The 13,736-nt window shown below is 40.4% G+C and overlaps 1 protein-coding gene across 5 annotated transcripts; it reads right to left on the minus strand.

Moving 5' to 3' along the window:
- Window positions 1-2,439: 2,439 nt before the first annotated feature.
- LOC105021369 (nucleolar protein 9) lies at window positions 2,440-11,360 on the minus strand. 5 transcript variants are annotated; one of them, XM_010889008.4, is made up of 11 exons: window positions 11,299-11,360; window positions 10,555-10,921; window positions 10,244-10,480; window positions 5,882-6,094; window positions 5,688-5,795; window positions 5,432-5,573; window positions 5,156-5,348; window positions 3,731-3,991; window positions 3,242-3,454; window positions 2,980-3,085; window positions 2,440-2,676 (listed from the first exon to the last, which is right to left on the minus strand). In XM_010889008.4, exons 2-11 carry the CDS (start codon window positions 10,892-10,894, stop codon window positions 2,522-2,524), a joined length of 1,968 nt encoding a protein of 655 aa, XP_010887310.2. In that variant the 5' UTR covers window positions 10,895-10,921; window positions 11,299-11,360; the 3' UTR covers window positions 2,440-2,521. The 5 variants fall into 5 exon arrangements, with proteins under 5 accessions (XP_010887310.2, XP_010887320.2, XP_010887294.2 ...); XM_010889018.4 differs by lacking the exon at window positions 11,299-11,360 and adding an exon at window positions 11,113-11,282; XM_010888992.4 differs by lacking the exon at window positions 11,299-11,360 and adding an exon at window positions 11,052-11,282.
- Between the last annotated feature and the right edge of the window lie 2,376 nt (window positions 11,361-13,736).

Raw genomic sequence — 13,736 nt, forward strand, 5'->3', positions numbered from 1 at the left:
TTGCATTGTGGGAGTAAAAGTGGCAAATCAGCCTTCCATGGTCTGAAAACCCACTAAACCCTCCTAATGTGGATTAACAGCAGGTCAAAAAGAAAATCCTATTGTTCTTAAGCTCTTTTGAGTTAGAGTGCGACAGAACAAGTTTACGGTATTATAAATACTGTATTATAATTTAGCTGAATGTTTGGACATTAGACATTTTAAGGTTTTTCAAAAAAGAAGAAAAACTAAGCAAACCATATTTGTGTAGCTAGGTCAAAATTAGGTTTAATCAATTCTACCTGAAGACAACTGAAGATCTGAGTTCAAAATCAATGCCAAAATAATTTGGCCAGACTACCATGTTGGCAAATGCTGGAACACCACTACTTAGAAAAAGGAAAGCCGAACTGCAAAACTAATATAAATAAGTCTAAATCCTGGGGGAATTGTTCTTTGAACCATTTATTCAAACTATTCGGCAATGCAGTTCAGCACCAAATGAAGAATTCAATGAAAAGAAGACCCTCCCTATAGTCAAATGTGGGGAGGATTAATAATGCTGGGCGGTTGCTTTGCTGACTCTGGTACTGGGCAGTTGAATGTGCCCAAGATGTCATGAAATCAGAAGATTGTCAAGTTTTTTGGAGTGCAAAGCCACCTAGTGTCCAGAAAATGTTCCACCTAGTGTCCAAAGATTTTTCCACCTTGTGTCCAAAACATTTTCCACCTAGTGTCCAAAATAAAGTTCACATCACATAATGTAACAGAAGATCTAAACAATAATTGGCATAGCGAACCCCTTAGAACAGTTTCCTGCTGAAAAGTGGGGCAAAATGCCAGACTCAGGGATCCAAAATGACACTGGTGGGATTTGAATGTGGTCAAATGGAGCATCCCCTCCAAATCACCTGCACTTACAGTACAAATACATTTCTTAAAAACTGACAGCTGGAACAAAAAAAAAAGGATACAAATATTTTATATACAGAAAAGTCCCTGGAACAAGGAGCTGGTTTTACTCTAGGACACATGCAGGTTGATACAAGATGATAAAGGTATGTATGTAGACTGTTGGAAAATGTGGGTACAAAATATTTTACAAAAAAAAAGGCTTTTGTACATTTTGGTTAAAAACTAAGCCATGCCTTACATACTTCAAAAACCTGTGATTTTTTTCCATATATTCTGGGAAACTTGATACACTTTGATCAAATCTGCTTGCATGCAGAATAACACTAAATGCCCTTTCATTTTAATCTCTTTTAGTACTAACGGGAATCTCATTGTAATCTCTCTACTAGCACTAAACAGAATTTAAAGAAAATATGGCCTCGGGCCAGTAAACGATAAAGGTGCAGCAGGCTTGTTGATAGCGACAAGCATTTCTCTGAAGGAAATCTAGGTGAAAGGCTACACAAACTAGATGGTATTGAGGATTTGCAATGCCAATCATTTTGTATATTCCATTTCATTCAAATTTACAAAAACTAAAATGGTTATACATTCTTTAAAATCCAGTAACACAGAGTGTTTTTCATTATAACCTATTTTTGAAGATAAATTATTCAAGTGCAAAAGTGTGAACAGTATTTGTCTGGAAGTGAGTGTGATTTAAGAGCTGGTTAATGTTTATGCATGATCATTAGCAGATTATTTGCTATTACACTGCCATCTAGGGGTTAGAATGGAAAAGTGTTCGGCCTTAAGAGGCTTTTCTACAAACACAGAGGAAAATGTCTTTTTTACCAGACCTTCATAAAACAATCAGATAAATGCTTCCAGTTTCAGTCACAATACCATAACCAAGTGCACTGCAGAATAAATGCAGAGGAAGATTAACCAAAACATTATTGATTCTGAACAGCATAAGAACAATAAGCTTTACATACTTTACAGATGAATAGCACATGTAATACAAAAAAAATGCATTCAGTGACCTGGGGTGCACCATGATTCAATCCAGCCAGCTGCTCTTTCAGGAAAACAAACTATCCACTTTTTTCCCCAGAATCTATCAAAATGATGAAACAACCCCCAGTATAAAATTAACATGAATTCACATTAATCATTAAAGAGCTCTTTGGAAAGTTTTTTTTTTAAAGTGCTTTAATAGCTTGTTACTTAATGTTCTTCCCTTTTCATCACTTTATTATGAAATATTTGATTAAACAGTTTCTCAACTTCTAGCATCTTTGAGTCCCTTTTAATGATGTCTTGTGAACACTGGTGCTGCTGAGAGCCAAAATGTTCTGTTAGGTGAATATGTTTCCTTTCATATCAGCAGGTAATCCAACTGTTATGGGGCAACCAATTATGTATTTTCAAGGTAAAAAGGTCTTTGTGTTTCAATATTAACTGCAATTTCATACAAGCAAGCATGAGTTCTGTGAACAATTTAGTGTGTAATTTAGTTATTGTGGCCTTATCTCACAACCATACACAAAGATTATACAAATCTGATGATGCAATAAAAAGTTTTATTTGATTATATAAAAAAATTAAGTCCATGCAATACAATTGCCGGCACCATCTCTTTTCATCAATCTAGAATGTCACTAAAGAGCTTCCTCTTCTTTGATTCGCCCATCTGCACTTCCTGCCATTGGGCCTGCCTCTTCACAAAGTGGGTCAGTGCAAATTTGGCCCAAATGTGACGAGCAAACTGGTCTGATCTCAGCTGGTTCTCACAAGAAACTGAGAGAAAAAGAGCGAGAGAGGCAAAGAGAAACAGAAAGAGCAAAGTTATTAGCCATGTTCAGGAGCATCCAAATCAAAAGGTTTTAGCTCCAAAATTTAAGGCCCAAACACTAACCAGTAAACAAGCAAACACTAACCAGTATAAGCAGCAAACAAGCAAACATGAATCAGTAAACAAGCAAACACTAACCAGTAAACAAGCAAACCCTAACCAGTAAACAAGCGGGTAGCTACTAGAAACCCCACTCTGGACTGACAGCCAAATTCAGCTGCAACATCAACACATTTGGCTCATCTTACCCAATTCCTTAGCGATGCTCTGTCTCTGGGGGACAGTGGCACTGGTCCAGATTGCCTCCAACACCCGGCTGCCATACCTGGAGCAGGCCATCTGGACATACTGGCCCTGGGTGCCGTGAAAGGACATGACATGGAGGGAGACAGGAAAAAGGGGATTTGGAGATTCAGGGACTGCTGTGGGTAGGTGATCTATGAGACAGGCAGCTTTGGACCGACAATCAGAGAAGTCTTCTATTCAGGTTCTCATCCCCTCCCATCCTACCTCCAGTCTCCTCAGGATCTTGCCCCGCCCCTTATCGCTGGACGACGTCACCAGGAGCTGCAGAACATGGCTGCCTGTTTGGTCGGTGCCCAGGGTCAGGTGGTCAGCAGGGGTCAGGGAGCGTAGGCTGTTCAGTAGCAAGGAGCGGTCTTTGAACTTGGCCAGTGACTGGACTAAACGGGAGCCGTGGTAACAGATGGAAGATAGGGGGCGCTAGAGTGGGAAAGTAAAAGAAGTTGTAGGTAGTTCTGTGGATTTACATGACAGAGCCCTTCTCTGTCCTGTCACCCCAACCAGGAAGCTTAGACAGAAGCATAAACTAACTGTTGCTCTGGGATAAAATGTACTGCTACGTGTACTGTAAATGCCTCTATAGTTAATAGAGGCATATACAGTACAGGCATATGCAGAGTCTATAGATTGTGAGCCATGGTGTCAGATCCAAAATTGACCAAAGTGAAAGTAATTCAGTAAATTTGAGGCCAATACCTCCGTCAGTGTGTCGCCCTCTGTGGTCTCAGAGCAGTAGTACACATCATGTGTGAGCAGGGACAAGAAGAGAGGCAGGCAGGCTGTGTGTCGGGAAGCAGGCTCAGCACAGTGAAAAGCTCGGAGGAGGCTTTGCATCATTTCCCCCTGTTTCTCCTCCCACTCTGCACAGCTGTCAGTCAGCTGGACAATCACACCCATGTGACCCGCTGCCAAGATGGCCTCCAGTCCCTCCGTTAACTCATCAAACACCTTCAAAAACTGTGGAGGACAGAAGTAGTGGAGGCCGAGTTATTGTTCTGTAGTATCACGCACTCCAATGAACAGATACAATTCAGTGCCTATTATAATATAGATTCAGGATTAATATAGACTTTTATTAACAACGTTGCTAGTAACCAAGTAACTAGTAGAGCTGTCCTGATTAAAACAATTGTTCGAACGTGTGTAGATGGGGGGGGGGGGGGGGGGGGGGGCGGTAAATGAGCCTATTGGAAGCTAGGGATAGGTAGGGGTCCATGATGATACGAGTGCCAGGTTGGAACCAGGACGCCGGGGTTATCACCCCTAAACAAGTATCATGATAAGGTTTAAATATATTGAAAGGTCATGTACTCCTATAATTCCGATCCAGCACAGCCAGAAAAGAGCTAGCCACCCTTCATTCTGGCTCCCATTTTGGTTTCTTCCTAAAATACATAAATAATAATAACCCACAGGTTATGTGTTATTCTCTATCTGTAAGCTGTGACAACCACTGACTGTAAACAGGTCTTTCTAAAATAAGTGGGATTGATTGGTAGACAGGAACAAAACATTGGGAATACTTGGAGAGGTTGGAGTCTGTTTGATTGAGTGTGTGGACAGGTGTCTTTTATACAGGTAACGAGTTAAAACAGGTGCAGTTAATACAGGTAATGAGTGGAGAAAAGGAGGGCTTCTTAAAGAAAAACTAACAGGTCTGTGAGAGCCGGAATTCTTACTGGTTGGTAGGTGATCAAATACTTATGTCATGCAATAAAATGCTAATTAATTACTTAAAAATCATACAATGTGATTTTCTGGATTCTTGTTTTAGATTCTGTTACTCACAGTTGAAGTGTACCTATGATAAAAAATTACAGACTTTACATGCTTTGTTAGTGGGAAAACCTGCAAAATCGGCAGTGTATCAAATACTTGTTCTCCCCACTGTAAAAATGTAGAACATGTATATGAATATCATGATGACTAAACCAACACCTGCGTTTTGAGACTGTAACACAAATTTTCTTCCCAAGATGATTCCAGAGAAACCACGAATCATACACGTGTCATTTGTGACTGCTCTACCAACAACCTACTGACCAAACAACTGACCTGTCAACTACATTTCCATGGTGACAGTCTAATCCAGTGTGACAGGGAGGTGACATATTGGCCTACCATTTTGTAACTGGCGGAGGCCGCTGTCAGTCTCTGTATGGGGAAGTTGGCGATTGGATGGATGGCCAGGTTGACCAGTTGACCCTTGAGGTGGTTCTTATAGAGGTCCCGCAGCAAGGCCTTGTGGGATAGCTGGATGACTGTCTCAATGAGCCGACTACAGGCCGCGTCCTTCAGAAAGACCAACAGGGGACTAGGAGACGAAGTCACAGACAGCAGGCACATTAAAACCAGAAGGACAGACATTCACCTTTGGCTAGAGGACGGCTCACACACCTGACTCCAGGAGCGGAACTGAGCGATGTCAGGTAGCCCACAATGCCTCTGGTCAGCTGCTTGCAGAGCTTGGGCCGGCCTCTGTGACACACCATCAACATGTTCTGTAACACCGCGCTAGCCACCGGATCTGTCACACACACTGACAGGAGAAGAGACAGAGGACGTCACACGAAATCTAAAATAGTAACTGTACAGAGGTGCTATGAAGTGCAGCGAGGGGCTACAGTCAATGGCTTTATGACAGAAGCCTTACCATTTACATGTTCCATCAATGAGGTAGACAGGTGTTTGAGTTCCCACCAAAAGGATGTTGGCACTTCAAAGTATGTCAGCTGAGTTGGGACATTCCTGTCCTTGACACCTGGAACACGATACACAGACAAGTTAACCTAATGTGTATGAGTGTGTGTTTGGATAGTGTGTGTGTGTGTGTGTGTGTGTGTGTACCTGGGCGTGCTGTATCAGAGCGGGCTGGACCGAGGCAGCCTGCCAGAACATGTATGAGTGTTCTAGCCACGTGCGAGCCATGTGTGTGTCTGATGAACTCTGCACAGTGGTCCTTCATGACACGACAGAGGGAGAGAACCTGGGGCTCCAGCACACCACAGTCCTCGGCTTCCCCTTCTGTGGTGGCGGACTGGTCCTCCAATGGGCTCTTTTCTAAGAGAGAATATGAACAAAAGCATTCAATTCATGTGATTTTATTCGATTTAGAAGTACTCTAAAACAAGCAATTTCCAGGGCTAAACATTGTTTTCTGTCACAGTCTATATGGTGGGCTATCTTCCAGGGGCTGGATGTACAGTAATGTGAAACAGCAAGTACACCCCTCTTTTTTTCCTTAATACATACAGTTAGGTCCAGAAATAATTGGACACTGACAGAAGTTTTGTTATTTTGACTGTTGACCAAAATACATTCAAGTTACAGTTAAATAATGAATATGGGCTTAAAGTGCAGTCTCTCCTCTTTAAATTGAGGGTATTCAAATCCAAATTGGAGGAAGGATTTAGGAATTACAGCTCTTTTATATGTAGCCCCCTCTTTTTCAAGAGAACAAAAGTAATTAGACAATTGACTCAAAAGCTGTTTCATGGACGTTATTTCTTTATCAACTAAGCAGGTAAAAAGTCTGGAGTTGATTCCAGGTGTGGCATTCACTTTTGGAAGCTGTTGCTGTGAACCCATAACGAGGGCAAAAAAGCACTCAATGCAAGCAAAAAAAAAAGAAAATCCATTCAGAGAGATAGCAGAAACATTAAGAGTGGACAAATCAAAAGTTTGGTACATTCTGAGAAAACCAGAAAAGGAACCAGACAAGCTTAGTTCAGCCGGCCCGCAATTAAAAGTGATAAATATTGCTGACCTCACTGGATTCGACATTAGACCATTTTGTCACATATTAACATCACAACATGTTTGAATATTTCGCTAGACACCATTAAAAGAGGTTGAGTGGTTGCCGTTGAATGTGTTTGTGTGTATGAATAACCATTAAGCATTGTGTTATGCTGACTAACGTTTCTACAATAACTATAAATATAGGTGATCATAACTGACTTTTTCGTCAAGTGAAAAGATGAGAGAATCGTGGATAACCCCTACTCTTTTACTGCCCAAGGGGTTTTGATCTAGCCTAAATTACCCCAAAAAGCATGCATGAATGCGTACTTTGAAATTCTACCAGAAATAATCACAATTTAACCGTAAGCTGTTTTATTTTAGGCTTACTATAACATAGCAATTGAAGGTTGTAGCCAGCGAAGTTTTTGTCTATCCTGACCCAAAAGGCATGCACGTATTCGTACTTCGAAAACCCACCAGAAATAGTTGCAATATAATCGTAAATTGTTTTATTTTAATCTTACTACAACGTAGCTACTAAAGGTTGCATCCAACTAAGTGTTTGTCAATCCAGAACAAGTCCTAACGCATAATTAGTTTTGAATGTGACGAGATTCGAATGTGGGACCTATTGCTTGCAGGTCCACGTCTCCAACCACTACACTATTTAACAATGGGTAGTCAGTCAGCCACTCAGTCAGTAAGAGACATTAGCTCTTCTTGGCCAGATCTGCTTACGCGGTCCGCCAAAAAGGACGCACTGGTGAGCTCTGCAACACAAAAAGGCCTGAACATCTACAGAAGACATAAGTGGTGGATGATCGTAGGATCCTTTCCATTGTAAAGAAAAACCCCTTCACAACATCCAGCCAAGTGAAGAACACTCTCCAAGAGGTAGGCCTATCCAAGTCTACCATAAAGAGAACACTTCACGAGAGCAAATACAGAGGGTTCACCAGGTACAAACCATTCATAAGCCTCAAGAATAGAAAGGCCAGATAAGACTTTGCCAAAAAACATCTCAAAAAAGCCAGCCCAGTTCTGGAACAGTATTCTTTGGACAGATGAAACTAAGATCAACCTGTACCAGAATGATGGGAAGAGAAAAGTATGGAGAAGACTTGGAATGGCTCATGATACGAAGCATATCGCATCATCTGTAAAAACACGGTGGAGGCAGTGTGATGGCATGGGCATAGATGGCTTCCAATGGCAGTTGATCACTAGTGTTTATTGATGATGTGACAAAAGACAGAAGCAGTCGGGTGAATTCTGAAATGTGTAGGGATATTCAGCCAAATTCAGCAAAGTTGATTTGACGGCTTCACTTTCCAGATGGACAAAGACCCAAAACAAATTGCAAAAGCAACCCAAGAGTTTTTTAAGGCAAAGAAGTGGAATTTTCTGCAATGGCCAAGTCAGTCACCTGATATCAACCCAGAATCAAGCATGCATTTCACTAGCTGAAGACAAAACTTAAGGTAGAAAGATCCATAAACAAACAACAACTGAAGACAGCTGCAGTAAAGGTCTGGCAAAGCATTACAAAGGATGAAACCCAGCGTTTGGTAATGTCCATGTGATCCAGACTTCAAGCAGTCATTGCCTGCAAAGGACTCTTGACAAAGTATAAAAATAAATATTAATGGTTATGTTAATTTGTCCAATTACATTTGAGCCCCTAAAATAAGGGGACTGTGCATGAAAATGGTTGCAATTCCTAAACATTTTATACAATATTTTGTTCAACCCCTTGAATTAAAGCAGAAAGTCTGCAATTCAATTGCATCTCGGTTGTTTCATTTCAAATCTATTATGGGGGCGTACAGAGCCAAAATGTATGAAAATTGTGTCAGTGCCCAAATATTTCCGGGCCTAACTGTATTTGGATTGTAATTTGTAATAATTAATTCATAAAAAATTCAAAGAAATTTAATTTCATTGCACTGAAAAAATAGGTACACCTCTACCTTCAGTATGTGGTGTTGCCCCCTTTACATTAAATAACTTAATGTAACCATTTATTGTAATTGGATATCAGTCAAATCTGCGATTCATACCAACATATTTGTTTAAAACATTTATTTGTATGTGGAACCAGACAAATATGCTGTCAAAATACAGATTTTGGCTGATAAAAAGCACGTTGTCTAAAATATTTTTCTCCTTGATTTCCAGATAATTGTATCCTACTGAAAGTAGCAATGGGCTTCTGAAATAATTGTACTATTTGAATAATATCATTGTTTTTTGTAGACATCCGGACAAAATATGTACTATTCTGTGACCTATGTGACCTTTGTCCTATGGTAGAGAATACAGTTTATTATACATATGAGTCATACACACTGGCCCTCATTTATCATTCTTGCGTAGAAACGGGCGTATATGTTTGCTTACACTCCTCTCACCGTCTGATTTATGAAGCTGTGCGTACCTTTAGAATCCAGGTGTACGCAATACCTGCCCTTGATAAATGCTGCGGCTGAAAACGATCGTCATTAGAATAACACGCCCCTATATATTCAAGTCTCCGCTTCCCCCACACCCTCATTTTACGCCATGGACACACGGAAGACGGCGCGGAGATTGACGTGGAGATTGAGACGATCACCAGGGAGGTAGAAATAAATAAAAGTGTTTTATTTGGCAGTTTAAAAAGCGGAAAAAAAGATGATGTGATGTGGAGTACCATTCATTCACATTAATAATTGCATGACAATTTGTAATATTCGTCTTATTATTTTGATATTTATTATTAGTGACGTTTATTGTTATACGAAGAAGAAGAATGTCGTTATTATTTATTTTCTTATTATTTTGTCAGTCTGAATTATATTTTGGTCATTAAAAGCCTTTTATTACTGAACCCAGTCCGTGCGCAACTGCCGGGCCTAACCCTGAAACGTCATGTAAAGCGCACAGGCTCGCATCTGAAGGAATACATATAAATCAAATGCTTTGGTAAAGTCACACAAATTAAACATTGAAGTCCATGTTGCACAAAAATAAACACTGAAGTTTGTAATTATTATGTTGTTTGTTTTACAGTGGGTCATAATATATCATATCTTTTAGTTTGTCAGTGCGTTATGATTTTTTTTCCTGCACATTTCTGAACTAACTCAAAACGTGCGTACACCACCTCCTGAGCTGGCGTAGGATTTGAGAGTGCCGTACGCCAACGTCCATATTGATAAATCTCAAAGTCACCGTGGTTTTGGGTGTACGCTGGAAATTTGGTGTACGCACTTTTGATAAATGAGGGCCACTGAGTACAGAATATAGTAATGGCTGATTTACATCCTCTGGAACACCTATTGAAACTCCTCCCAAGCAAATCATTTGATTGATTTGACGTGTGGTAAGGAGTTACACATTTTTGTCAGGACTTTTTTGTAGCTATTTTCAGGCTACACGACTTCATAGGGCTTACTGATTAGGAATGCCTGGTTTCAGACTCACCTCTCCATCTGGGCATCTGTCTGAGCGCACTCTCCACGACGTGACCCCCACATTTGTCACATGACACTGTCTTCAACGCAGACCCTGATTCTCCGCCAAGCTCAGCCAGCACCTCTCCCACCTGGCTGAGGCTAGCCAATGGGAGCAGCCGCTGGAGGGTGACACTTCCTGTCACATCCATGGCTACCAGGGCAGCCTGACCTTTAACCTCTGCCAGGACATTCTCCACAAAGAGAACTAGAGAGGAGGAAGAAATTAACACACAGAATTGTATCTATAAAATATGAACAATTATCCTAGAAGTCTCTCACCTCTCTCCTCGTCCTCTGTGAAGCCTTCGCTGAGTCTCTCTCCCACTCTGCGGAAGTATCCCACACTCAAGGCATCAAGACGCTTCTTGGCACCTCCTTCACCAGTCCCTCCTCCTCTCTTTGCCTCTGCATCACAATTGCCCACTCCTCTATTTCTCTCTTTATCACCACTTCTTTTCACTCCTCCTCTACCAACCCCATCTCTTTCACCTCCTCCTCTACCACTCCCACCTCTTTTACCTCCTCCTCTTCCACCCCCTCTTCCTCCACTCATTCTCTCTTGATCTCCTGGATGTTTCCTCTTCAAACCTTTGTCTCTCCACTGGTTATTTTCTTCCATTTTACCAGCAGCACTGGTGTCCTCCCTCTGCAAAAGCAATGCACATGGTGTTGTATGAGATACCACTAGTCTCTCTGAAAGTAATACTGAACCAACCATGAATATGAGACAGTCTTTGTTCTCAACTGAAAAGGCATTTCTAGTTATCACTACCTACATTGAAGGAGTTGTCATTAATTTCATGAAAATTTTTATTCTGCTGTGGTTATGCTACCTACTGTACCAAGCTAACAAGAACAATCTGCTTTATTTGAGAGTTCTTTGATCGTTCAAATCGTCTGTGTCTTCATTAGGTTTCATAACGCCTATGCTACATGTAAGCAATAAAAAACGAGTCACAAAGCCAATAATATGAAAGTTAGCAACTGTAGTAACCAAGTAAGCTAGCAAATAGAACAACTCACATGCGATGGATATGTTGTTGACGCGTGATGATGACGTCAATTTACAAATATCCTGATTTTCCTATTAACCAGCAGGGGGCTCTTGGATTAGCCTTATTATAGTTTTATCGCCGTGACCAACCGAGTGAGTGTATGATGAATCATGGTTGCTGATAACCTTGATTCATCATGGTACAGTAAATGTGCTTGGTCTTTATGAATTAATCCGCTATTTGACTGATGAAAGTAAGATAAAACTCTGCATATGGTCTAATCTGAACAAGATTCTGAATCGCTTTTTTGCTCCGTACGAATGCAATTCGATATTTCTGGCCAATGTTTAAAAAAGGTGTTGCTGTCAAGAGTATAGATCTATCAAAATGTATTATATAAAGTCCTTTTTACACCAGCAGTTCCCGCAAAGTGCTTTTACCAACACCTAGCTTGAAACCCCAAAGAACAAGCAACAACAGGGCTGATGCACAGCGGCCAGGGAAAACTCCCTAAAAGGGTCGAAACATAAGGGTGGCCAGCCCTCTTCTGGTTGTGCCAGGTGAACATTTTAAGAGTAAAAATTGCAATAATTAAAAAAGGTATCTGGGCTGTGTCTAGAGTCTATAAAACACAATCCAAGTCGGAAGCCTGACCAGGTGGATATTGTCAGTATCGTCAGCTACTTGATCTGCAACACAACCAGGAGGTCCTTGGAAAGGGACAGCTGTGAGTCATTTGGACCCGGTAGTCCAAGGGCTCATGGCTTCCTAAGTTTAAATGGAGCAGGGCAGAAGGAAGATTTAGAGAACACATCCCTTAGATTTATAAAGGGTTCATAAAGGTGGAGAACTGACCCTACTCCCCCGGCACAATAACATAGCAGTGTAAAACCTTGGGGCTGAGACGGGGGTCCAGTGGCACTGTGGCCCTATCCAAGGGTAACCCCAGACAGGGCCAAATAGGCAGGAAGTCACTCCACCCACTTTGTCTAGCATCAGCCAAAGTGTATTGTCATGACATGCTGGTACTGTATCTGCCTCATGTCTTCAAGAATCCAAGTTCTTGCTTTCCAACTTAAAATATAATGGTTGACTAAGTTATGATAACGATTCTACTTCTACATTTTGCATAACATATCACACATGCAGCCCAAAATGGGAGGTTTAAAAACAAAATGCTTTTTATTCCCAGACTGCATCTTTAACACAGCCACAAAGAATTTTACACTCTGACTCACATACAGACTCACAGTGAGGCAATCACTCTAATCTCTTGGTTAACACTTCTACAGTAAAATGACACAAATGAATAAAACATGCTGAAAACGTTTTTTCCTGTATTTCATAATTCCTTTGACCCTTCCAACCCAAAATACTGCTGCGCGTTCCATATAATAGGCTCTCTCTGGGTTAGAATTTAAATATACATGGCCAGTCAGAATGTTCCTGATCTGTCATAATGTTTTTGTTTTTTTTTTGCATTCTTCTTCCATGGCCTATCAGGCTGTTTGCGATTGTTGAGCTAACCTGTAGTATCCTTCTTTTTAAAAATGTTCCCAACTGTTGTTATTGGAATGCCTGTGGTTTTGAGAATATTCCAGATTCTTTTTTTCAGATTTTCAGCCTCATAATGACTTTATTTACTATTACTGACACCATCTGGTTTTCATGTTAACAGATAACATGACTCCAATCACAGACTCCAAAGGAAAAAACTCAAAGCTTTGTTTGAAAATAAGTTATTGTGAGCTCTCTTATGTCACTTTATGTGACGAGAAACACCTGACTAACCAGAAACACCTTTCAAACCAACTGTCTGAATACTTTGGTGTACTGAAATAGATGGATTGTGTGTACAATGCATTCGAAAGGTATTCAGACCCCTTCACTTTTTCCACATTTCATTACGTTACAGTCTCATTCTTATTAAGATTAAATATGTTTCTTCCTCATCAATCTACATACAATATCAATAATGACCAAGCAATAACAGGTTCTTAAAAAGTTTGCAAATTTATAAAAACAAAATCGAAATATTACATGTACAGGTACATTTCAAATAAATCTGTTTTTACAGGGTCTTGTTTGTAGATTGATGAGGAGTTTTATCAATCCATTTTGGAACAACGCTGTAATGTAACAAAAATGAGAAAAAAATCATGGGGTTTGAAAACCATCCGAATCCAGAAATTACAGAAGGCTACATTTATATTTATTTTCTACACACTTCTTCTCCTGTGTAGCCCTCTCTTCTTGGCTTTCAAAAGTATCACCACTCACTTTTTCTTGTTTCCTGTTAGACATCCCTTCCTATTATTTTTTCCATTGTGTTGGTTTGCTTTCCTAAAACCACCTCAAGCCAGTCACTATATTATATGGTTCATTGTTTGCCCATTTCCAATTGATTTCAGACCTCCAAACATCATACTCAAATACTCATGATCTTGTATGCTCTAGATCCAATTG

The sequence above is a fragment of the Esox lucius genome, chromosome 3, assembly GCF_011004845.1.
Source record: "Esox lucius isolate fEsoLuc1 chromosome 3, fEsoLuc1.pri, whole genome shotgun sequence".
Taxonomy (NCBI): Eukaryota; Metazoa; Chordata; class Actinopteri; order Esociformes; family Esocidae; genus Esox; species Esox lucius.